The 27,428-nt window shown below is 41.0% G+C and overlaps 1 protein-coding gene across 2 annotated transcripts in view; it reads right to left on the bottom strand.

Annotated features, from left to right (window-relative positions):
- TOP1 (DNA topoisomerase I) overlaps positions 1–26,115 on the bottom strand; it is a 91,721-nt gene extending 65,606 nt beyond the window's left edge. Inside the window, exons 1-3 of one of the 2 annotated variants that reach the window (XM_039227074.1) lie at positions 26,077–26,087; positions 25,852–25,924; positions 25,494–25,518 (exon numbers count right to left, since the gene is read on the bottom strand). In XM_039227074.1, the coding sequence (XP_039083005.1) occupies positions 25,494–25,518; positions 25,852–25,884 (58 nt within the window). In that variant the 5' untranslated portion in view covers positions 25,885–25,924; positions 26,077–26,087. Of the gene's footprint in view, positions 1–25,493; positions 25,519–25,851 lie in introns of both variants that reach the window. The other variant, XM_039227073.1, reaches the window with a different exon arrangement.
- Between the last annotated feature and the right edge of the window lie 1,313 nt (positions 26,116–27,428).

Here is a 27,428-nt window from a genome sequence, read left to right as displayed (position 1 = left end):
GCAAGGAGCAGAGAGAAGGAAAGGGAAAATGTAAAAGCATGTTGAAGAAAATGGAAATAGAATCCAATTCCAGGAGCTCCACAAACGGACTGTCTATAGTAAATACACTCAGAGAAGAGTCAAAGATGACTCAAAGACTTTGGGTGTAGGTGATTAGGGGAACAAGGTGCTTTCAGACATTGGAAAGCTGTGCAGAACGAAGATGGGTGGGAGAAGAATGGAGAAATGATGAAACTAACTGAAGTCATACTGTACTTTAGGGTAACAGTAGACCATCTGACTACATACAGATGTTGGTAAGAAGAGAAGCCAGTAAGTGAAAAAGTGAAGCCAATAAGGGCAAACTGATCTATATCCCTTGTGGTGAAAATATTTATAGAAAGCAGACTAATGGCCTTAAAGATCACTTCAAATAAGTATGTGCCCCTTCCCCTTAAATAGAATTCATCTAAGAATAGATACTGTTAAAATGTTTTGGAGAAAGGATCTTGCCACTTCAAGCAGCTGTTAATGCAAAAAGAACTGTATTGAACTTGACTGATAGATGAGAAATGAAAGGGGCAAACCGCTACATATCAAACCACCAGAAAACCTCATTGGTTGTGAATTCAGGTCACCTAATAACTCGACAACTGTTCCAAAGGCTAGCATTAAAACATTTGAGAAGACATAGGAGGATGACCCCTGAAAGAAGGCAGCCTTGAGACAACAAGAGACCTGTAACTGGTAATTCCTTTCATTCTTACTTCACTGATGTTACTCCATAAGGACAGATAAGTAAATGAACAGACAGAATAGCAATCAACATCTTTTGCTATTATTATCTACAGTGTTCCTTAAGGTTAATAAAGACTTTAAGTAAAGACACTTCCAAATGACAAAAGAGGAAAGTACCTGTGTGTTCTCAGGATATACCCTCAGGGAAAGTTGCTGGCTAGCATAACATCAGGATTTGATGGTTCATGTGCCAAAGAAAAGAAAATCTTTTACTACTGGATTCAGAATTATATTCTTAGGGTTAATTCAGGTACAACCATTTTTAATATATTAAATCCAACGTGTTCTGCTAAAGATTCATCAGACATGAGCTCGACCCTCAAGGAGTTCACAATTTAGTAAGGTATTTAAGTCATGAAGCCAAATAGCCACAGCCCAAAGCAAGCAAGAGAAAAGGGGCCCTAATATATGTGCCAGAACCATGCTAGAGGACTTAGAAACACGGTCTTATTCAATCTCTTACAATTCTTATGAGAAAATATTCTCGCCATTTCACAGAAGGTAACAGTAACAGCTGTCTCCTATTAGGTGTATTTATTCTCTGCACGAGGTAGCAGGCTTGTCATCTCTGGTTTTTACAACTCTAGGTGGTGCCAATTTTATCCAATCTGAGACACATTTCTGCCTCTTTTAACATCTGAAAAAAGTGCATATAGTTCATTAACCGCTGTGGAGGGGGAATTTGGCAATGTCTAACAAAACTAACTTATACATAATCTCTTTTGACCCAGCAACCTGTATCTAGGAATTCAGCCTGAAGACACACTGCCAAGAAAGAAAATTTATGCTGCTCTATGTATATGTGAAGGCAGAGAAAAATTAAGTCAGCAGAGAAGAAACCTTTGCAAATTTGAGACTTGCTAAAATAGACTAAATTTCCTTTCCTAACCCCAAAATCTCAAATGTCGTATGATTAACATTAAAGCAACAGTATTTTTACTGCATCATCATGCTCATATTCAGAAACTATACAAACTCTTTATAAAGGTGACATTTTCCCAAACGTCTACACATGCAACATATGGGTGTCATGACCTCCCCATCTCTTAATTGATGGCAGAATTTTCTACTTTACTGCCCTCCTTCTATCTTTCATTAAAGGTAGTAAAGCAGAATTACTTAATTTATGGATATTTTGAAGAGTCTTAAGGGTAAAGATAATCAGGGTGCCTGGGTGGCTCAGTTGGTGGAGTATCTGGCTCTTGGTTTCAGTTCGGGTCATGATCCTGGGCTCATGAGATAAAGCCCTGGGTCAGGCTTCACACCAAGCAGGGAGCCTGCTTGAGATCCCCACTGCCCCCCTCTCTGCCCCTCCCCCCAGCTTACACGCATGTGCTCTTTCTCTATTTAAACAAAAAGTTAAAAATAATTGAATCTAGGCTCAATGTCTTCTTTGTTGCCAAGTGAAAAGTAAAATGCTGAGAGGAAACAACCTGATTCCACCAGAGAACAAGAAGAAATAAAGAGCCAGGGTCCAAGAAAGCAGTGAGGAATGAACTTGGGCTCTCTGGAAGAGGTAGTGTGTGAGCTAAGTCTTACTATAGGCAAAAGAGCAAAGTAGAAGGAGAGTGGGCATTCTTGGCAGATGAACAATTAAAGTCAACTGTCAATTACTATTTATTAATTCTTTGATTTTTTTTTTTTTTTTGCTGAAGAAGTAATCTTCTCACTATTGAGCAAAAATGAAGAAAGATCTACTTTCTGCCAGCTAGAAAATGGTAGAGTTGATTCTTCCAAGGGGCAGATAAAAAATAAAATCCCAGAGTTATATTTAATTTGCGTCTCTAAAGCCATGTGTCCCAAAAGCAGTGTCTTAAAATAAGATATAGATGCACTCCTACATCTTGTAGCTTTAGAGTCCTAATCTTCTGCTTAGACAGAAAGGAAACCAAATACCTACAAATAAGAAACTTCAGTATCAAGTTAAGTCCAGCAAAATTCAATCAACTTTTATAAAATCCCTGAAAGCTGGTCTAATCCCAGACTCACAATGAAGCTGCAGGTCTGGAAACCAGGTAGAGTCAGCTCGATGTTGCCAAATGAGCGTCAAACCAGGCATTAAGATAAAGAGCTCACACCCATTAAGAAAATCAGATACACACAGACATTATATGAAAAAGGAAACCAAAACATTTTGATTAAATATGTTCAAGAATGATGCAGTAAACACAAAAGACCATGGCTAAACCCTAATGCTGACTACAGATGTCAGAGAGTAGCACAGAATGCTAGAAGAGACTTCTGAAGGAAGCAGGAGGAAGCAAACCAGTTCAACAGAGTGAAAAATAGCTGACTCAAATTCTTGTTCACTTACTGTATGACCTGGGGTAAAAGTCACTTAACTAGGGGTGCCTGGGTGGCTCAGTCAGGTTAAGCATCCAACTCTTGATATCGGCTCCAGTCATGATCTCACGGTTCAAGAGTTTGAGACCTGCAACAAGCTCTGTGCTAGCAGTTCAGAGCCTATTTAGGATTCTTTCTCTCTCCCTCCCTTTCTCTATGGCCCTCCCCTGCTCACATGCTTGCTCTCTCGAGCACTCTCTAAATAAATAAATAAACAAACAAACAGATTTTAAAAAGTCACTTAACTATTGGGTCTATAAGAAGGCAGCACAGGTCAGTGATTAAGAGCTTCAAATCTCTGTTGATCATCAACTTAGATACCTGTAACCTTAGGTACAAATTGTCAATTAAGTACAACTGACCCCTCTTCATGATCAATTTACATAGAACTAAATCAAGGCTACTCAATCATTCCAAGTAACTCAGGGTTCAGGTTCTATACATGCATTTAAGGCAGCAGTCATGCCCATCCACCTTGCCTAACAAGCCAATGACAAAAGGGTACCTGATTTTCTTACCTTTCTTACCAGATCCAGGTAAGAAAAGCACTTAGGAAGAAATAACTGAAACTGACTTGCTCAAACAATCCTATACCCAGAAGCCTAAAAAACGTACAAGTTTTAGGGGATGCACTGATAACACCAGTTAACACCACCTGCATGGAAACATTTGCATTAGTTTAGCTGCAATCAGTAGGTAGCTAAAAGTATCGCCAAGCTTATTCTACTCAGGGTCTCTAATACAATCACTGTTCAACCCAACCATAAGCATTTACACTATGAGAAAAGGCTAAGGAATTAGCAAATGTTACTGATTATTTAGTCAACTATCCATGATGTTAAAGCATCTGCCACTCCACCATTTCTAAATTATTAGGGTAATCAGGGCAGGGCAGGAGGGAAGAGTCTTTTGCTTCCTTGTAAACAAAGGCAAAGACTTTTCTGGTATAAAGAAGAGCTCTTTGCCATGCTTTGAGCCAGACCTCACTTATGATGACCTTTAATGACAAGTTTTGAGACTTAAAGCAGCTGTACAATATGATGGGCTCTTCCATCAAAGATAATCATCAAAAGAAAAATGTTAGGAAAATTCAGCTCTAAAGCAAATCAAGAATGAGGGAAGGGACTAGTAACATTTCCAATTTTTTTAAAGTCAAAATTATCATGTTTTCCCCAAATATGTACTGTATATAAAGACTGGGGATGAGGAATAGTTATTCAACCAAACCTGCCCTTCCCAAGGAGGCAGTCACAATACAACTTTGTCAAAGATAACCCCATCGGAAATGATACATAAACATACAACCATTGCATTAGGAAGGTGGGCACTGGAATCATTTGGGTGAAAGCACAGGGTGAAGAAATTAATTTCCTCTCTCTCTTTTTTTTTTCGTTTATTTATTTTGAGAGAGCGCACACGCACATGCAAGTATGCATGGGGGAGGTGGGGTGGGGGGGAATCCCAAGGAGGCTCACCCCTGAGCCCAACTCAGGTCCTGAACTCATAGGACCATGAGATCATGACCTGGGCCAAAATCAAGAGTTGGATGCTAGGGGCACCTGGGTAGCTCAGTCGGTTAGGTGTCCAACTTTGGCTCAGGTCATGATCTCGCGGTTCATGAATTTGAGCCCCGCATTGGGCTCTGTGCTGACAGCTCAGAGCCTGGAGCCTGCTTCAGATCCTGTGTCTGTCTCCCTCCCTCCCTCCACCCCCCCTCCTCTCTCAAAAATAAACATTAAAAAACAATTAAAAAAAAAAGAGTTGTATGCTTAACCAACTGAGCCATCCAGGCACCCTGAAGAAATTAGTTTTCTAAAGAAAATATTCATTACTTGCTTCTCATTTATTAAATCATGTTAACTGGGATAAATCCTTGCATCTTCTCCTTGCTCTCCCCTCACTTTCAAACCCAATACCACATCCCCAGAAGCTCGAGTATAAATAAAATCAACAATTCTACTTAATACTCTAGACTCCGTATGTTCCAGCACTTCAAAAGTTTGTCTAGGACAGATAACAAGCTGGTTTTGGTGATAAAAGACTGGTATCCGGAAGCGTGGTCAGTATCAAGGGTGTGTGAATCTCCCCAGGAACTTAATGCCAAACTAAAAGCAGTCAGAAAGCCTGAAAACCCATTATTGGAAGGGAAAATAATTGAGAAGTGCAAGAACTCTACCCTTCCCTCCCCCAAACCCCAGCTTTCTAAATTCAGACTTTACCAATGGTAATCCGGTTTCAACCTAGGAAACCTGGTCTGTGATCCATCCTAATGGTAGCTGGTTTCAATCTGTAGCCCACAGAAGAATTCTTATCACTATTTTACATCCATTCTCAATGAGAACATTTCCAAAATTCCAGGGCATAGTTAAAAGCTTTTCAAAGTAAGGAGGACAGATGGTGTTCTGGCTAAAAGCTCAAAGAACTCTGGAATCTAAAAGAAAAATGTTGGGAGAATTCAGCTCTAAAGCAAATCAAGAATGAGGGAAGGGACTAGTAACATTTTCAATTTTTTTAACTCAAAATTATCATGTTTTCCCCAAATATGTACTGTATATATACAAGACCTTTTGTCACACATGGACTTGGGTCAAACTTAATCAAATAACTCTTGCCAATTTTTTGCAAATTGCTTGTGTCTTTCTCAATATTCAATACTTGGTAAAAATTCATCATCAGAAACTCAGAAGTACACTGCATTAAAAAACTCAGAGTTAGGGGCGCCTGGGTGGCTTAGTCGGTTAAGCGTCCGACTTTCGCTTAGGTCATGATCTCGCGGTTCGTGGGTTCGAGCCCCGCGTCGGGCTCTGTGCTGACTGCCAGCTCAGAGCCTGGAGCCTGTTTCAGTCTGTGACTCCCTCTCTCTCTGACCCTCCCCTGCTCACGCTGTCTCTCTCTCTCCTAGAAATGAGTAAAACATTAAAAAAAAATTTAAAAAAAGAAAAAAAAAAACTCAGAGTTGGGGCACCAGGGTGGCTCAGTTGGTTTAAGCATCTGACATCGGTTCAGGCCATGATCTCAAGGTTCATGAGTTCAAGCCCCACGTCTGGCTGTGCGGACAGCTCAGAGCCTGGAGCCTGCTTCAGATTCCTTGTCTCCCTCTCTCTGTCCCTCCCCTGCTCACGCTCTGTCTCTCTCTCTCAAAAATGAACTTTAGAAAAAAAAAAATTTAATAAAAAATAACCCAGAGTTGCTCAAAAATAGGCACCTAGTATTTTCAGTTTTATCAGCTCTGCAACACAACTTCAAATTTCTAAAACCTTTCACATTTCCCAAAGTGTCTACATGTTCAGAAGAAATGCTACAAATTGACTTTAAAACCCTTAAGACAACCTGCTGTGGTTCTTAAACGTCAGCAACTCTGTGAGTATAGCGGCCAGATGTTGTCTTTAAGGACCTTGTCAAGGAAAAGACACAAATGAAGCAGCCAAATGGTTTGCTTAGGCCTCAATCCCACACAAAACGGGTTAAATGGTCAGAGGATGTTTTCTCTTCCAGTCAGTCTGTCTACTTCCGCATTTAAATTTCTTGGACTCTTTTTATGCTTTTACAACACTACAATTACCTTAATCTGTCTTTTCAGGCTCTTCCTGTCTATGCCCTATTTTAACTTATTTTACAACCTTCTCTCCCATCTTACTCCTTCCATTACGCTCCCTAAATTCAAGTTCATCTTCCTCTCTTCCTCTAATTCTCATTCCCACTTAATTACATTAAAAATTTCTTTTACAGAATTCAGATTTCAGTGATGGGACTAACAAACTGTCTCCCCCCCAAAAAAGTTACGTAATTAACTGTAAGGTTTCTGAGCTGTGGTTTCTAGACACAATTAGGGTCCAGAACACGCTGCTCACTATTATATTACTATGCAAAGAACTAAATGACATTTAAAAAGTCAATTCCTTAGAGCAACTCTGAGTGTCTTTTATGCAATGTCCTAATGGGGTCTTTAATTTATTTCTCTGCTCTGGTCTGCTTTCCAATCTGTAAGATAGCCTCTACTGATGCCTACACTTCCAGTCCAAAGAATTCTATAACCTTTAAAAATTGTTTTAGTTCAAGTGGAGTAAGGTAAAAAGAAAAAAAATTAAATGCTTGAGAGCAGTGGTTCTTAAACTTTCCTAACACCTGGGACTCATATCATCCCCAGATATGTAGATCTTAACATAAACTCTCCAGGTGACCATAATCCACATTGTCCAGAATCCTTTTTTGAAAAACTCTGCCCTGTTGTTTCTTGGTCCTTTGAGCAATAATTAACACCAAATACCAGCCACCTGCAATAATGGACATGCTATCGATTTTATTTCCAGTTTCTATTTCAATTGGGTCTCCTTCCTTTAAAAGGCCAGCACACGGTGCTGAGTCGGTCCCTGGGGACTTCATTTATTTATTTTTTCTGCAGCTAAGAATGTGGAGTCTCTACAACTAAGGAAGTAAAGAGGTTGTTACCTGCTACTCTCCTCGGTCCTATTTGAGAGGAAGAGCTACATAAGGGGGTGACACAACTGAGATAAAGAGTAAGATAGTCAAGTTCTTTAGAACAGAAATTTTCTTTGTTGTTTGGACATCACTGGCAGAGCCATGCTTAGAGAAACAGGTAATCTGAGTCCGGGCAGTAGGACTCTGTTGGGAAAATGAGTAAGAGAAAAATGAACTAAGACTTAAAGAAGCTGCAAGCTCACAGCAAACTTCTGACATCTGGCTTATACAGATTTCTCTGGGGGCTAGAGTCTTGTGAGCTTCCTGTGATACAAGCGCCAGTCAGTCAGGTAAGAATCTGAGACTACTCATCAATCAAACGATCAGCAACATTTTTTTTAAAGGGACAGGTAGTAGTTTAGGCTTTACAGCCCATTAGATTTCTGCAGCAGGTACTCAGTTGTGCCACTGTAGCACAAAAGCAGCCACAGATTATATGTAAATCGATGAGCACAGTTAGACTGCAGTAAAATTTTATAGACACTGAAATTTGGATTTCATGTAATTTCCCTACATCATGAAATAATCTTTTTAAAACTGAAGTATAACTGACGTATAAAATTAGTTTCAATAAAATAAATTAAAAATAAATTTAAAAGGGAGATGCACCTGGGTGGCTCAGTCCATTAAGCATACTACTCTTTTGATTTCGGCTCAGGTCATGATCTCACAGTTCTTGAGTCCGAGCCCTGCACTGGGCTCTGAGCTGTCAGATTCTCTCTCTCTCCCTCTCTCTCTGCCTCTCCTCTCACTCACACTCTCTCAAAAGATATCAACATAATAAATAAAAATTAGTTTCAGGTGTATTTAATTCTTTTTAAACTAGCATGTACCCTGCGAAAAGAGGTACCTTTCTCAAAGTCAGTGTGTAAGTGAAGAATTATCTTCCCCACTTTACCTTTACTTATGACTCCTCTCTAGTTGCTAAGCTTTCTCCTAAATGATATCCACAGTAAGTCCCACTCCCACCTCTCTCCTTCCTTCAAACAGCCCATGAACAGTCATTAGCAACAGGATTTAAAAGCAGTTAAAAGCTACTCCCACTAGATAAAGTGAGTCCTGTGAATGAGAACGCTGAAGGGGAGGCCAATGCTGAGCCCACTGCTAATTCTGCTTCTTAAGCAGCTAGTTCACAATTTGTTATTTATCCCCTATGAAGTGGGAACAACATTGTACTTGTTCACATACTGCTAACCAACTCCTTTGTAAATAAGCAGACTTCAGGATCCTTCTAAAACAAGGGTTTGGGGGTGGGGGGTCTAGTTAATCCTTGGTTAACTAAAAGATCCTTTTTCTTTAGTACTCAGATAAAAAGGTTTTACTGATTTCTGGAATAACTGGATCCAAGTACAAGCCGATTTGCTAAAAAATAAATTACCTTGGGGTCTTTGCTGCACAGGCAGGCAGACTTTCCTTTATAGGGAGAGGATTGCTCATTAAAGTCCAATGATACTCGTCTGGTAAAGATCCACTGTAAATTAAGGGAAGTGCTTTGAGAGCCCATAGGCTGATACCATATGGGTATCAGCCCAGAATTCCCAAGAGGCAATGGAGTCATCCAGGTTCCCCTTTACTTTTTTGTCACATTTAAGAACTCAGGTTGTGGCATCAGACAGGCCTACATTAGCCTCCCAGCTCTGTGGCTTTCATACAAACTACAAAGCCTTGAGTCTCAGTTTCTTCAAAAGTAAAGTGGAGATAGTAAATGTTCAAATATCTGTTATTTATTTCATCCCTAGTCCATTTCCTCTTTCCACTTCAAAAACAAATGACTGTAATTTGAAGCTAAAGCTGGAGGAAAATGGATCTGCCCTTGCTCTTTAAGCATTTTACCCAAGTTGTTCTCTGAGACTTCACATGTCCACTATTGTCAATGGTCCTCACAGTGGCCAAAGCTACAACCCCATTCTGAGCCATCAGACTAATAATTGTCTAGCTAACTAATGAGATGCAGTCTACATTCACTATGAGAATGAAAATAAGAGGAAGACTTAACAGGTAAGTTGTAGAAACTGAGTTCTGATCTGCTTTTCCTATAACCAACACCTTGGGTGTTGTCAGATCATTTCCATCATGATATAGAGTTCAACCGGACAGTTAACCTCTGGGTGCTATCTGCCTGTACATTTTTTCTTTTTTTTTTTTTTTAAATAAACTCTACCCCCAGCATGGAGCTAGAACTCACAACCCTGAGATCAAGAGTTGAATGTCTACCAACTAGGCCAGCCAGGCGCACCTACCTATAGAATTTTAGATTTTCCACCACTTACAGTCATTCACTTATTACTGACTACAATTTAACAAATACAAATTAACCTCTTGTTATAACAACATGCTAAAAACTTGCAATTTCAAATTAAGTTGAATACAACCATTTTAAAGGATAATGATCCATAAAGGTGTATATAAAATGTAAGTTAATCTGTTTTGTTAACTACAAAAATAGACACGACTTATCTCATAAGGCTGCTGAGATAAAATGAGAATTTATTCAATCCAAAGGACCGTAAATGTTCATCTCTGTGTAAAACTAAAGGGGTCAAGTAAAATGGAAAGCTGTCTAAACTTCCACCTGCTCTTGTAAACACAACTATATGTACCAGTCATTAAGGCAACGTAGATATACCGAAGGAAGACTGTTGTTACTCACACTCATCAAATTCGCACCACTTTTGGGTTTTTAAGTTCCAAGTGCTCTAATCACCCATTATTCCAAGGAAAACCTTGATCTCTTGGCTCTTACCGAAATTTTAGCTGAAGCTGTGCTGCCCCAGGCACCTGGGTGACCCCATCATTTTTAAGCGTCTGACTCTTGATTTCAGCTCAGGTCACGATCTCAATTTGTGGGTTTGAACCCCGAGTCAGGCTCCACACTGACAGTACAGAACATGTTTGGGATTTTCTCTCTCCCCCTGTCTGTCCCTCCACCCTAGCACTCTCTCAAAATAAACTTAAAAAAAAATTTAGAGGCACCTGGGTGGCTCAGTCGGTTGAGCATCCAACTTCAACTCAGGTCATAATCTCCCGGTTCGTGGGGTCGAGCCCCGCGTCAGGCTCTGTGCTGACAGCCAGCTCAGAGCCTGGAGCCTGTTTCAGATTCTTTGTCTCCCCCTCTCTCTGACCCTCCCCTGTTCACGCTGTCCCTCTCTCTCTCAGAAATAAATAAAACATTAAATTTTTTTTTTAATTTAAAGCTGTGTTGTCCAATTATGGTAGCCACTAGCCACATGTAGGTATTTTAAATTTAAATAAAATAAATTTTAAGTTCTTTGGTCACACTAGCCACATTTCAAGAACTCAATAGTCTCATCTGGCTAACAGCTACTATATGGGACAGCACAGATGCAGATCATTTCCATCATGATAATAGAGTTCAACCGGACAGTGCTGACTGAAAAGCTTGGATCCAGGTCAACACCTTCTTCCTTTTACTGGTAGGGAGAACATAAGGTACCATGTTGTATGATTTGCTCTGTTCACACCTGACAAAGCCAAGATTAAGACTTCCCTTGTCAACACTATCCCACCACCAAGTCCTCTGCTGGAGGCCAATCAAGGGCCTTTTCCCTACGTGGCCAGGTACTACACTATGTAGTTTCTTAAGGCCAGCCAAAAGTTTTCCTGGCTAAACTGGCCATCTCAAAAGCAGTACACTTCTGCACAAAGTCCCTGGAGAATCAGAGCCTTAATGAGTGCTGCTTAGAGAACATTTCAACTGAGGATCAGTCCACTGAGGTGTTAAGTCAAACCTAGGTAAAGCAATTATTTTAAGCCTAAGAAGGATGATAAATATCCCATTTTACTAACTCACCTTTGTTGTCGAAATACAAGACAAAGTTAGAATGCTTTACTCCTGCCTCTGAAAGTAATTAACCAGTTACAAGACACTTAAAATGGGCATTTATATTTCATATACTCTTCTGCAGTGAGTCATGTTTTCCCAAGGACATCCCTACACTGAAAATGTTTCTTCTTTCCCAAGAGACAGAACTTAAAAGGGAAAAAGGACTTGTCTAACCTGAAAATGTACCTACTCAGGCCAACTCAATTAGGACAGGCCCATTCCTGCAGGTTTGTCCTCCTTTGCTTCTATTAAGTGAGCTCTTAATGCTTGGGAAATAGTGAAAGTGGCTGTAAACCTCCTGTCTGTGCTACATAGGAATCCACAGCTCAGCCTAAACTGCCTCTGTTTACAATAGGCATAGGCCTCAAAATGCCCCTAGGTCCACACCTTGAGTGTGTCAATGCACCTATTACTAATTCAACAAGAAGCACAAGTCCACCCCTGGTCTAGCCATAAAGGAGTCCAGGATGTTGATGTACTGTTTCATGCATCCTAGTACCAATTCAACTAAGGGGCCATCTTTGTCTAGAGTATCACTACTGACCATGCTTGAAATGCACATGCCATTCTCTGGGCAACTAACTGGAGAAAGATGAAGTCTGAATACATGTATATCTTGTAAAGAACACTTTGTAGTGCTAATCACTGAACAGGCTCATTTTTATGCTCCAATTATGAATTACTTCAACTTCAAAACTATAAGGAGGTACATGAATAAGTACGGAGGCCTAGCCGTGGGCCTTGTAAAAAAACAAAAACAAAAAAAACATGGAATGCTGCTTAAGAGGTTCAATTACTACAAAACTAGTTCTAAGCCTCATTTGAATGTCAGGACTAAAATATCTGACCAGAAGCTTATTTTGATCCATTTATCTTATTCTTGTCAATCATTTGACCTTGGGAATATAACACCAAATACTATTAGATGTGCTCTTATATGACTGAGATAGCTATTATCCCTACCGTTACAGAGGAGAAACTAGGATCAGAGGTATGATTTGCTTAAGGCCACCCAGCTAACCAAGTTTATCTAACTCCCAAGTCTAGATTTCAAGCACGTTAAGCATGTGGACTTTGTCAACGGTCTTTCATTCCTTCTAAAAATGTGAGGCTCAACAGAAGGGTGAATTTTAAATCTTACTTTATTCACTGGTTCTGAAACTTCAGTGTGTATCAGATCACCTGATTTGACTTGTTAAAACCTAGATGGCTAAGCCCCCACTCAGAGTTTAGGCCAGTGGGTCTGGATGAGCCCAACTATTTGCATTTCCTACAAGTTATCAGACAATGCTGATGCTGATCAGGGAACCATACTAGAAGAACCACTGCTCTATTCACATCCTCCCATGTCAATGAGTGCCATCAGTAGCTAAAGACCATTAATTTAATGTAAAGGTAGGTAGTAACCTCCATAGATTAGAGCTTTAGCAGGCCACTAAACTGTCCCCATACCTCCACTTACTTCTAAGGCCCTGTCTTAACCATTTTAGGGATTATCAGTACAAAGACAACCTCTTGCTCTTTGTGCTCTGCTTAGTCACCTAATCCTAAAAGATAACATCAGGATCAAATAAGGGCATTCTCTTACTCTGTCAAAAGTTAACATTTAAAAAAAATTTTTTTAAGTATCTTTACAAAAAAAAGAAAAATACTTAGTGTAAAGCTCTCAATTTTTTTCACTTGATTTTCAACCAGCAAATAAGGCTGGGGTGGGGGGCCCACTTCACAATTTAAACATTTGCTGAAAGCATCTGTACTACCCACACAAGATGAGATAGTGTTCTTGCACACTTCCTAGTAAATAAGCAAAACATGTAAATTTCTCCAGTCTAGAAAGACAAATTGAAAAAAAGAGGACAAGAAAGGCTCAAAGCCAGAGAAAAGTGATTACTTCTGGCTTGGGATTAAGTGGTGATTGCAGACAGACTTCAATAGAAAGGAAATGCCTTCAATACTGAAATAGGTGAGATGTTTTTCAAGGAGTTTTTAATACTTAGTGCTTTCCTAATTAGGTAGTAAAATGGATAAGTACTGGGTATACTTATTCAAATTGTACCAAATCCTAAAGACTAAGAGGTATTCCAGGGTAAAAAGAAATACCTGAACACAACAAAACAGGACTATAGACTTGTGGGAGAAGAATACACACTGAACTTAATTTTTGGGAAATAGAGTTGCTGCGGAAGGACTTTTTTATTTAAAGTTTATTTATTTGGGGGTGAGGAAGACAGAGAGAGAATCCCAAGCAGACCCCACCCTTAAGCAGGGCTCGATCCCACAAACCATGAGAGCTCATGACCAGAGCCACAATCAAGAGTTTGACGCTCAACCGACTGATCTACCCAGGCACCCCAAATGAAATTTTCAATAACAAAATTACTTAACAAAATTAAAATTATCCTCATCTTTTTATGACAGCAGTGATTAGCACGCATATTTACATATGTGCAGTGAGTACAGATTCTGCTTAATATTCTGGTTATCTTACACACTTTTACTGTTTTCAGTCATTTATGGACCCAACTGAATCATATTGTACTGTAGCTTTAAACTATTCCCCTAAAAGCTGGAGCTCAACAAAAACACTGTCTGACATCTAAATTCCACAGATTTCCTCCAGTCCTAAAGAAGTTCTATAGTATTTTCAGGACTATAGAAGGAAAAATTTTAGCTTGTTTGCCCAACTAGAATCTGTTTTTCTACAAAGCAAACAAGCATACTCTGCTAATATACAACTTTTCTGACATTGAGATTAGGAAGATGCTAGCATTTATAAAGGACTATAAAGTTCTGCTTAAGCATCTATTTTTATATCACACTGCATTCAAGGGACAAAGAAGGGGATTTGACTTTTAAGGGAAAAAAGGTAACAAGTGTGGTCAAACCACCACCAGCTGAACTTGCACAGAGGGACCTAACTGGGAGACCTCTCAGAGCTGGGGGTCTGGCCTTGGAGAGCTTTCTGCTTGGAAGTCAAGTTTAACAAGCCAGCAGTTACAAAGACTAGACAATTTATGTTCCTTCTCTCTGCTTTTGTTTTCTTTCCAGGTTAACTGGAATCATGAAAAATTAAGAAATCGTCTCAATTCTCTGAGCGACTCTTGTTTCTTCATTTCTGTTGTTAAATAGCAAGTAGTAGGGACATTGCATTCATTCTTGCGAAACTCACTGTAAGAAAGACATGATCAGTCTAACATTTAGTCTCATTACTTTTCCAGTCTTCAGATCACTGGATGTAATACCACTATGTACTCTCAACTTTCTTCTAAGAAGTTTAATAGCTTTCATATCAAGACACTTCATGGATTAGGAAGCAGTAACAATAGTAATATATTTAAACTGCTTCACAAAATTGGTTTCCCAGGACTCTAAGTACTGATTCTAATCTCAAAGATTTTATTTCTTCAAGTTTACAAAGATGGTGTGACTTTACACTATTTCCGGCAACTGAGTTCAAGGATTTAAACCATTTCAAGCAAATACTTGAATTAGCTATGGTCACATGGATCTCTTGCACACAATGTGAACATTACTAGTCACTGATAAATCTACCAGTTCAGGGAAATCTGAAAACTATTTTTCTAGAATTCATGCAATACTACTAATACAGAAAGACAATGAGAAATACATAAACAGAATTTTAACTTCTTTTCCAGGTGAAAGGATTTAATGAGTTTACATGTATCAAAAAAAAAAACAACTTCTTTTCTAGAATAGATATTTGTTTGGACATCTTTGGTATTATAAAGTCCTAAGTCTCCAATTTTTTCAAGGACCAAAAAAAAAAAAGCAACCAAACAAACAAAAAAACCCCACCAACAAACAAACAAAAACTTTTAGGATTGGGAACAAATAGAGACATCCTTCTTTCACTGATAGTAAAGTATTGACTGCCAGGAAGTATCTTCCATCCCCATTCAATCTGCTAGGTCAGGACCCTACGTACTGAGGCCCAGTGAAATATATGGCATCTCAACAGAGGAAGTGAGTTAGTATGAGTACTAACTTCAAAATGTTCATTCTGAGAGCCATATGGATTTGTCTTGTTCATCTGTGTCTAGTCGTTACTGGTATTTACTTTCTGAATGTTTGAACGAATGAATACGGCAGCTTAAATTTTCCATTTGCAATTAAACATGAAATTTTTAGTTTCCTGAGAAGATCTATAAATATTGCACCATCCCAAGTGCAAAGGGGGAATAGTTACTGGCTGCCAAAGATTCTTAAACTATAATTTAACTCTGAGAAATAAAGTGGTTTGTACACAAAGTCTTACTGTCCTATGCCCATCTGGATTCATGGCAACAGTATCATATTCAAGGCTCCCTGGTGACCCTCCCCCTTGGGTAAAATCTCTCAATACCCAAATTTAAAAATTAAAGAAAAGGTTTGGGTTTTGTTATTGTTGTTTTTAAGGTGTGGCAAGGAACTAAAATTCTGTTTTAAGTGTCACCTTTCCTAAAGTGATCCTCACACTGCTCTTCAATCCCCAATCTTGTGAGTTAGTATTAGACCTAGTTTACAGGTAAGGTACTAAAGCTTGGAGATTAACTTGTTCAAAGATCTCACTATTGAGCAGAAGCACAAGAACTTATGTTCAAATCCCCTTGACTCAATCTCTGTCCTTTCCACTCTATATCATGGTTGATTTGGTGGAGACACACACACACCCCCAACAGATGGAGACAAACCCCAACTATTCACATTCTGAATCAGAAAAAAAGATAAAAGAAGCCCAAGCTTTCAAGACTTTAAATCCAACTTGGACATTCTCACGTACTGAGAGAAATATAGTCATGCAGTATTAATAAATAGTCACTTCCCTCTAGGATTTTTTTTCCCATGTATTTAAGAACATATGTTCCTGAGGCACCTGGGTGGCTCAGTCAGCTGGGGTGACCGACTTCAGCTGAGGTCATCAACTTGCAGTTTGTGGGTTCGGGCCCCATGTCAGGCTTTTTGCTGACAGCTCAGAGTCTCGAGCCTGCTTCAGATTCTGTGTCTCCCTCTCTCTCTCTGCCCCTCCCCTGTTCACATCTGCCTTTCTCTCTCAAAAAATAAATATTAAAAGTTTTTTTAAACCATTATGCTCTTGACATTTTTTGAAAACTTCTTAAACCTTTTTAAATGTTTATTTATTGGGGGGGAGGGAGAAAGAGAGCACTTGCGAGCGCAGTGCGTGCACACGAGTAGGGGAGGGACAGACAGGAGGAAAGATAGAATCCCAGCAGGTTTCCTGCTGTCAGCGAACAGCCTGACCTGGGACTCAAACTCACAAATTGTGAGATCACTACCTGAGCAGAAATTAAGAGTTAGATGCTTAACTGACTGAGCCACCCAGGCATCCTGAAAACTTTATCTTTGAAGACTCTTTAAAATTAGAATTAATTTTGGGGCTCTTGTGTGGCTCAGTCAGTTAAGCATCCAACTCTGGATTTTGGCTTAGTTCAAGATCTCATGGTTTTTGAGTGCAAGCTTCATGTCTGGCTCTGTGCTGACAGCCGGATTCTCTTGAGAGTCTCTCCCTCCCTCCCTAAGTAAATCAACCAACATTAAAAAAAATAAGACCCAATTTTGTAATTTTTCTCCTATAAAATTACTTTCTCTGGCCCACCTTTAATTGAATATTAAGTCTGAAGTCTGCTCCTGTTGTGATGCTTCTATTAAACTCCTTTTGATCAATGGTGTATCTACTAAGATCCATCAAGATTAATCTTATGGACATTAGTAAATGTATCTGCAACTGACTTTGGTTTATTTTCTTTAAGGAGTACTTACGAGGTAACAAATTCAAGGCAATTCAATAACCAGCATTAGCTAGACTTTGAGCAGTTATTGAAATTTCTGCTTACTATATAAACTTTTTCATAGACTCTCCCAAATGCCTATACTCATGTATAACTGTTAACATGGAGTTTGCTATTTAAGTTCTCATACCTAAGCTTTATTGTTTACGGCATTCTTCTTGCCAAGAATTACTATTTCACAAGCAGTTGGGTTGGTCACTATGAACACTGTGTGAATAAATGAAAAATTAAGGTAATTCTTGGGCACTTTGAGTTTTCTGAGTTTAAAATGTTTTGGGCCGAGAAGTAAAAGAGTGGCATTTGAAAAAACATGCTGACACAAGATATACTGAGTTTTGTTGTTTAAAAAAAAAAATCGCAGGGGCACCTGGATGGCTCAGTACGTTGAGCATCTGACTCTTGATATCAGCTCAAGTCATAATCCCACCAGCGTCATGGTAACAAGCCCCTCATCAGCTCCATGCTGAGTGTGGGGCCTGCTTAAGAGTCTCTCTCTCCTTGCCTCTCTCAAAAAAAAAAAAAAAAAGAATCATAAATAATAAACTTGGCATTTCACTTATTAAATGCATCTAATAAAGATAAAACTCTGGGTACCTTTTTTTAAAGTATAATTGACATAAGCTCTGGGTATCTTTAATAGAGAACCCACAGTTCTATTAAAGGTTGAGAAATTTGCTACAGCAACATATTTTTTTCATGTCTAAGCCCATCTCCCCTGAAAAAGTAGTCCTTTCAGCAACGACAGCCTTGCCTTATTCTTAGAAAAGAACGAACCAGATACACATTTGCCTCCTACTTAGCCCAAACCTACATATAGATAAACCACCTTTCATTTTATAGCAGTTGCTTAATTGAAGAGATGAGTGTAGGCTGTGAAGTTCAGTTAGGTAAAGACTCCACCAACTCTAGGTATATGCTACTGTTCACTGTATAAATGTCAGAAAGATTTAAAAGGTTATCAAGGAATACCAGTGAAGGAAGGAAGGAATCACCAACAGTATGTCAAACCTAACATTCAAAATAAAGATCCATTTCATAATAGAAGCTGTCTGACCAAAGTTTAAATTGTAAAATATTGGCGAAGAGGCACTCTATATACTTATAAATTCTCTATGGCTTGTGAAGCTTAGAAATATCATCCTTACATACAGATGACAAAACAAGATTTGGCAGCCAGGGTTAAGTTTCATACTAAGAAGAGGGACTTACTTAGATTTTTCTACTCCAATTTTCTATTTTACAACAGGTGCTCAAGAACTTACTCCCCCTAGCCTCCCTCTCTTTCATTTATACCCTCAGGTAGCAATCTGGTTCCAGCCTTAACACCAAAGCATCTCTTGAAGACATAGCTCTCCAGGTGGAAGGGGTCTAAACTACCTCCACCAGCACATAATTAAGGGAAGGTTGTAGCATCGGCACTAGAAGCTTACCAATTACAGTATGGTATTTCTGTAATCTAGACCAAAAAGAGTGGAGAAGGTGTAAAAAGCAAAAATTTCCTTTCTTGGTCTCAGGTTCTTCCACAGACCTATGTAATCTGTTCTATTCCCATTAAATTCACATTTAATGAATACAAAAATGTGATGTCTACTAAGTTCTCAAAATTTCTTTCTTTCCTTCCACTTCCCCTTCTACTGCCTAGCAAAAGATCAGATAACTGACTAAGAGTTGGGTAAAGGACAGGGTTTTAGCCAATGAGATCCCCTAATCCACTGATCCTGAAACCTGCTACATTTAAGTCTTCTGCCCAACCAGTATTCTGCTTACAAACCTTTATACATCTAGGCATTCTTCTACGGTAACAATCTAGACTTTTTATGAGGTAGCAAAAGGGTACTTTTTTTTCTTTTTTTAGTTTATTTATTTATTTTCAGAGAGAGAGAGAGAGAGAGAGTGAGTGAGTGAGAGCAGGGATGGGGCAGAAAGAGGGGGAAAACAGGTTTCCTGCTTTCAGCACAGAGCCCAATGCAAGGCTCAAATTCACAAACTGTGAGATCATGACCTGAGCCTAAACCAAAAGTCAGACACTCAACCAACTGAGCCACCGAAGAGCTCCCAAAGGGTACATTTCTAGTGTATTCTAGTACAATTTTTCAGGGGGATGGGAGGAATTGTTTGGAATGTGAATTCCAAACAGCCAAGGATATCTCCAAGAAAGATCTCAGTATCTACCTTTGCTAGGCTGTGCTAAGAAAAATGCAAATATTGAGACCAAGAGTTCGTTGGTTTGTTTTTATTCTTAATATACAGGAAAATGTCAGATACCCAGGGATCTATTAAACTTGTTCTCAACAATATGAACAAAGACAAGAGAATCAAAGTCCCCAGTAATGCTGACTGCTTTAACACCTTTTGTTGGAGCTTATCTGGGTGTATCTCAGGAATATTAATGAACAGTGTTCTTTGGTTCCTTAAATCCACAGAAACAAAGCTAACTTCAAAGGCTCAGAGGTATGAATGCCCTAGTAGAGATGCACCTCTACCCTAAATCTAATGGAGATGGCATGGAAGGAGATATAAATAAAAATATCTACTATAAATTTCAGGAAAATTACCAAGAATAGTACACAAAGGTAAAGGTGGCAGTGACATAAATGAGCAGATATAAAAACTTTAGCCAACAAATTAAAAATACCACCCAAAAAGAAATTTAACACTCAAGTTGCCTATCTCCCTTTGAGTTTCTTTATTAAAATTTTAAAGACATAAATGACAAAGACACTTAACAGCTTGATACTATATACCTATATATCTATAATCTATATAACCTAAGATATACTTGAGATAACTAGCAAAGTCACTTCTCTCCCAGTTTGAAAAATACTTAGAATCTTTCTTGAACACACAGAAAAAAAAATCATGTTAAATAATATCTGCTAAGCCATTTCAGCATATTGTCATTTCCTATAACCCTACCAAAATACCATTAATATCTAACATATTCTACAAGCTTTTTTCCATCTAATAATAAAGCCCAGACTTCCATGTTACCCCCCCCCCCGCCCCCGCCCAATCTTTATCCCCCTCCACAGTACCCAGGCACTGGTGCTATCACACACAGCACACAATGCACACCTAGATGGCAGACTGGGGGAAGGGCAGAGGCTGGCAAAATGCTAATTATTCCTTGCCTCTCTTTGATTTCCCACTTTGGTGACTGGTCTGGCACAACAGGGATAGAAAGCTGTATCTCCAACTTGGATTTACAAGACAAAGAAATAAAGACTTGTTCCAACTATTACTATTCAAAGTTTAAACACAATCTGAAGGCTTCCTTTAAACACAATACTTCATTCACTTCTTAAAGCCGGTTAGCGGGGCGCCTGGGTGGCTGGGTCAGTTAAGCACCCGACTTCGGCTCAGGTCATGACTCACGGTTTGTGGGTTCAAGCCCCACATCAAGCTCTGTGCTGACAGCTAGCTCAGAGCCTGGAGCCTGCTTCAGATTCTGTGTCTCCCTCTCTCAGAAATAAAAATATTAGAAAAAAAAATTTTTAAGCCAGTTAGGAACTTCTCCCATCCCAACCTTTATACCTTAAGAAACCAATTCTCAATTCTCAATAGCCCAAATGCCCTTATTATCCAAAGTTAATGGTTCTAAATACTTACGGGGAGATTATCTACACCAAAGGACACAGTAAAGTCACTCAATTGATTCTCCCATATATAAATGCAATGAATTGACTACCTTTTACCTTCCTTCAAAAGTGTTTTTTTTAAACTCAGGGTCCCATATCAAATATTCATTTCAAGCACTTCCACAGCCTCATTCACAAGTAAACAATTACATCTGGATACATTTTCCAAATAAAACTAGAACTTTTTTGGAAATCAACACAGTTTCATATGGGAAGGATGAAATCCCTCACAAAACCACACTTCTGGGGAAAGAACTTTGGGTCTAAAGAAAATTAGTTTTATTTTGTACTGAAAATGTGGCAAAAGTTGTTAAAGATCCATAACATGCATATGCATTCATGCCCAACTAATATAACATGCAAATTCAGTATAATCTGAAGCGTCCTAAAATGAAATATATCCATGAAGTACAATAGAATCATTTTCCATAAGCTTAGCAGAGGATAACTGTTATTATAATATACAATACCGAGCTTTCTAAAACATATTTACATATTTTTGCACCCCTTCCCCCCCAAAAGGTTGAAAACAAACAAAACAAACTCCAATGGCCGAATTTTGGAATAAAAGATTTAAGACAAGCAAAGAGTCCCGGGCTCTTGCATGCGGTATAAATGGATACCAATTCACAAGACCCAGAACAAATTAATGAATCACTCTTTCAAACTCTCACAATTCCTCATTTTCATGCTGATGTTAAAGAAAAAAAAGTCAGGTAATTCTCTTTTTGCTACGATTGGTAAGTGAGATTTAGGGACTAACTCTGGGTTTCTATTTTCCATTTTACCTACTTCCCAAAAAAAAGTATGAGCTGGCAACATCAATACTACCTAGTTTTACCTTTCAAACTAGGAGGTATTTCTGATTCTTTTAGTAACTCCTGGATTTTCTTGTTTTACCAGCAACATTGGAATCTAAAATCTGTTTGAGAGGCACCGGGGTGGTTCATTCGGTTAATCGTCCAACTTCGGCTCAGGTCACGATCTCACAGTTCGTGGGTTCGAGCCCCGCATCGGGCTCTGCTGACAGCCAGCTCAGAGCCTGGAGCCTCCTTCGGATTCTGTGTCTCCCTCTCTCTCTCTGCCCCTCTCCCATGGTCTCTCTCTCAAAACAAACATTTAAAAAAATGTGATGGTTAATTTTCAGATAGCCACCTTATCAATCTTCCCACCCCCCACCTCAACCTGCAACTAACAGCATAGAAATACAACTATCTGTCAGCATCAGGAACAATTTATATTTAATTCCTCCATACAATCTGAATCCATTAAGCTAAACCAGAATCAACACAAGATAATGTCAAACTATGACCCCACTAGAATAGTCAGTCACTGATGGAATCAAGCATTATACTTTGCTCATCCCAGGAAGGGAAGAACCCCACAAATGCAAAGTAGATAGACAAAAACTTGAACCAGCAGAAGGATCACTAACCCCAAACATGATGTTACTCTGTGGATAACCGGGCAGTTACTGTAATGACAACCCAACTCCACCACAGTTAGTGCTACCAACACTTAGAAAGGAAAAAGGTAGGCAAGATTATGGTTTCTGCTCCTCCAACTCCAGGCTCACCTTCGATATTTTAAATATAAAAGCATTTCACAAGTAACAGATCTTCCCAGGATGGGCCAGAATGTTCTGAATTCCAAGCGAAAAGCAACAGTTTTAACTACTGTAAAGAATGAGCTCCAAAGGGCAAAAAATCTTTTAGATCTTAAGGGATGAGGGCAGGTAGAATGAGGGATGTTGGTATACATGAACTTGCACAGTTAATCTGTAAGTTTGGTTAAGTCCACTTAAGATCATGCTAAGGCAAACTCTTCTTAACACAAAGATCAATAATGACATGTCTGTGTACAATTAAACACTGATTTTTATTTTTTAAAAAGTGCCTTTCACAAGTACGTAAATCAATCACTAGTTACCAGGCTATTACTTAATAGAGCAAGCACACAGTTACTAACACTGCATCTTTCTTCTGAATAATATTTACAATGATAATTAGTTCAGTATCAGACACAGTGGTGGGGAGGCAGTTAAAATGCTTTTTCTCTTGAAGGAGTAGGTTAGTTAAAAAGTAAGCAAATGACAACTAGCAAATCCTTCCCTCCCACATTTTTCAACTCTGTAAGAAAACAGAGATGTGCAGCTCTTAATTTTGTCATACTACAGTCACATATATAGCACACTGGCTAAGCCTGGAAGCTTTGGAGTGCCCCACTCTCCCTGCTCTTGGGCAAGCTAGTAAACATACCTAAGCCTCAGTTTCCCCATCTACGAAATCGATAGTACTTAACTCATAAGGTCCTTCCAAGGACTAAACTGAATTACATAATCCACACAAAGAGCTGAGATTTGTGCCAGGCAGACAGTAAGTGTTCAATACATATTAACAATTATTGCAATTACAAGTGATCACATTCTAGAAGTCAATAGACTTGGTTTACTTCAGTCTCTATAAAAACGGCATTAAAGATCAACAACCCACCCAGCCCACAGTCATTCACATATTCAGTAGTTCCTTTGTATAATTTAAGTGAGCACCATGGGGAAAAACTTACTGATGAGAAAGGACTAAGCTTTCTTTCACTACTAAATACATGACCTACTCAGCCTGGTCTTAAAGTCAAAAGAACATTTTTTCTGTGTTATGTGTGCTCCTACCTTCCTCCAAGAGAGGTCAAAAGGACTCTTTACATCCTCACCTGCCACATCCTTTCTTTGCTCCCACATCCCAAAGAAACATCAACACTCTTCTCGGTTTTCTGAACTGCAGGGGCCTCATCTCCCTTTTAAAACCCTGAAAGGTTAGCTCAACATAGTTAAGAAATACTCCAACCCCTGACACTCAGCACCTAGACTTGCACAACACTCAGAAGCCACCTCCTTTGAGAAGTTTCCCCACCCCCAGACAAAATTAAGTCCCCTAGTTTCTCAAAGCATTTTGGGTATACATATGCCTTAGCACCTACCTTATAATTAACTAATTATGTCTCTCTCAATAGACTGGATTGAGGGCAAGAGAAGCATTGTGGCCAAAGGTTCAGCTCTAGCACTGTGAGCAGCGTTGGCACATACCAGGTGCTCAAGAAATGCGACATGTTCATTTAACCAGAATCTTTCCTTTTAGAGTCCCATCTCTTGCTAGATGCCCTATTACAAAATCTGAACATAAGGCTGTTCTCAGTAGACCAGGCTAACACGACGGACTGCTGATTACAACATCAGAAAACATACTCATCAGCTTCTGCCACTGGAGAGGTTCCCAGAACCCAAACTCAACTGAGCAGGATTATGTACCATCAGAATCTGTGGGAATCCCCAGCACACTACAGAGGGTACTTTCTCCTTCAATAAGACTGTTGAAAAGCCCACAGGGAGAGCTTTTTATTGAGGGAACTCTTCATTGAATAACTGAAGTGAAAATACTCAAAGATATAAATAAATGCCTCGATTTGGCTGAAAAGGGGTCAAAATCATAAAGATCTGGGAAAAGCGAGCTAGCTCTTGATTCCTGAAAAACAGCGGCTTCTGAAAAAGAACAGGAAGCAGGGATGGGTGCTGGTCATTCTTTGTTTCAATAAATAAAATCTTTTTTTTTTCATCCCCATAGCCCAAAAGAAAAGGCCAATACGTCAAGTTCAGAGGAGGTGCTCAATAATCTTTCCTTCTGACAAGTACACTAAACTGCGGTTCTTTAAAAAAAAAAGAAGAAAAAAAAAGGCAAAAAAAAAAAAAAAAGCACTACCTTAGGAACCTCAGCCACATTGAAAAGTTGGAGTCAGTAATACTTTAATTAAAAAACAAAAATCTATGTGCCTGAGTCCAACATTTACACTGGACGGCACTTAGAGAACTTGAAAAGTTTCTGAAGGGAGGTACTACCTTTGCAAAGAACACAACTTGGGAAAAACAACCTCAAAACATGAAGAACTCCACAAAGGGCTGGCTTTAGTTTTAGAACCATAATTCCCATCATAAACATCTTACACCCCCCCCACCCCCCAACCACCACCAAATTCAACAGTTGCCGGAGGATAGCTTTCATTCTGGAAACAGAAAAGGAAACAAACAAGCAGCAGAAAGGGAATAACCCCCCAAATAAAGTTCTCTTTGGAAAAAATTTTAACAATTCGGTCTCCCACCCTTCCCTCTCGGGTGAGGTCTATGACTTATACGGCTTTGCTCTGCAGAAAGCTCTTTCTGGGCAGCTCAAGGAAAGAGCCGAGGGAGGGAGAGAAAGAGACACAGGCACAGAAAGGAGAGGAGAGAGAAAAAGAAAATGGCGCAGAGACTAAGTCCCGACTGTCGACAAGGCGACTTTCCCGGGAGGAATCCAGGCCGGGAAAGGCTGCCCGAAGCCCGGCGGCGGGCGACTCCGGGTCTCCGTTGCCCCCTCTTGGGAGGTCCGCGATCTCGGAGTGCTGGGACCCCCGGAAAGGGGGTCTAGAGGCGGCCCGATGGGAACAATGGGGCCGGTGAGCGAGGAGCCGGGACTTAGTCTCTGGGACGCCATGTCTGTCCTCTGCCCGGCTCCAGCCCGGCGCGGGGTAGGCGGCCGGCGCCGGGGAACCCGGGGTCGGGGCGGGGGGCACACTCACCATTCAATCGGAAATCCGCTTCAATCTGGAGAAAGAAAAGGAGGGAAGATGAACAAACAGGCACATTTAACCCCGCGGGCGGCGAGCGCGCCGAGCCGGGGGCCTAGCCCACCCTGCGCCCCAGGGAGCAAGAGACCCCCGGGAAGGGCCTTAAGGGGCAGTCATCCACCACCACCCCCCCAATATGTAACTTGGCGGCGTTCGTCCGAGGCCTAGCGAGTCCATCTCCGCCGGCCGGCCGCCCCTGGCCTGGGGCTCCGGCCTGTCAAAGCGGCCGGGCCGGGGCCGGGGCCTGCGCTGGGGGTCGCGGAGAGCCGGGGCGGGGCCGGGGCGCCGAGAGGACCCGGCCGAGCTGTACCTGGGAATCATTGTGGAGATGGTCCCCGCTCATGTCGGCCGGAGCGGCGAGCGCGGCGGGCGGCGAGTAGCGCCGAGGAGACGCAGACGATAGAGACCGGCCTATTCGGGCGGACGGGAGCTCCCGGAGGCTCCTGCAGGCGCCGGTAAGCGGCGGCGGCTGCGGGCCTGAGACTCCTGGAACGGCTAAGGCGGCGACAGCGGCGGCGACGCTGACTGACTGCCGGGCGGGCGGCGAGAGCGGACCCCGGCAGTTGTGTAACAGCCTAAGTTCGCATTTCGGCTTACTGCGCCTGCGCGGCCGCTTTTAAACGAGACGTCGGCGACGTCAGAGAGTCGCGGAAGGAGACCGAGGGTTGTGGGGACCGCCCCCTCGAGCTTCCAAAGGAAGACCAGGCTTTGCATCGCAAGCCCCGCCTCCTAGTCCTTGCGCACTGCTATGATTTGCATAAGGAGTCGACTCCTCCCAGGGCCGCCCATCCTAAGCAACCTTCCTTTCCTCTCCCCGCGCCTTTTCTCAGAACCCTGTACTCCTCTGCGAAGCAGTGCGCAGGCGCAGCCCAGACACCGCCCCCGGGCCGCGGCCGGCAGCGCGGCCACGTGGTGGGCCTTTAAAGGCCGCGGCGGGACCGGGCCAGTCTCCGGCCGAGCTGCAGCCCTTCTCGTGCGTCTCTTCGTAGCTGCGAATATCTTGGTGGCCTGGGCTGTAGCCCTTTCACCAACTCTTCGCTCGCCGATCGGACCCCGAAGCCGCCTGGAGGCAGGAGTTCCCGCCCTAGCCTTTGTCCCGGCCTTTCAACCTTCTGGATTATTTCACTCTACTTAAAATTTATTTTAATTTTTTAACCAACCAAAGGTCTGGTGCAGCTCGAGTTTCCAAACGGGTACATGTAGTCCTGGGTCACAAGAGCCCTAATTTATTTCCTTCATTCCACAAACATTTATTGAGCATCTACTGTGAGTCCGGAATTGTGCTGAAAAAAAAGGGGTGGTGCCGGGGGCCACAAGGGATGGGCCCTTAGGGTGAACACGACGTGGCTCTATCCTTCGCTGTATCCCTAGCACACTGTGAGGCAGAAGTGAGATGAACGGGACAAAGAACTGTCGTTTAGGGAGCACGTTCTCTGCTCTGAATCCAACACGGCAGTTCTGTCGGGCTATTTTATTAAACTGTGTCAGAGATAAGTGGCCTACAACCTCCTACCTGACATCTACATTTGGATAGCCCACAAGCTTCTCCAGGGCTGAACTCAACATCTTCTGCCACCCAGCTAGAAAAGCTCCACTCTGGACATCTTCCTCCTTCCTTTCACAATAGTCCAACCGATTGCATCTCTCCAGTCCGTCTACCTCTTCTGCCCGCACATCTGTTGAAGGCTTGCATTACCTTGCATTATCAACAATACACTCCTAAAGGGTCCCTGCTTCCATTCTGGCCCTCTCACAAGCTGACAGCCAACAGGAGCCAAAGTGGACTTTTCAACACTCAGATCTAACTTATCCCTTTCCCACAAACACTTCCCATCCCTTTTGGCATAAAGCTCAAAATTCTTAAGGTGGCTACCAGGGTGCTGCATA

The sequence above is a fragment of the Hyaena hyaena genome, unplaced genomic scaffold (genome assembly GCF_003009895.1).
Source record: "Hyaena hyaena isolate Hyena2069 unplaced genomic scaffold, ASM300989v1 scaffold_25, whole genome shotgun sequence".
Taxonomy (NCBI): Eukaryota; Metazoa; Chordata; class Mammalia; order Carnivora; family Hyaenidae; genus Hyaena; species Hyaena hyaena.
Note: the sequence above shows the minus strand (reverse complement) of the source record. Positions and strands in the feature narration are given on the sequence as shown.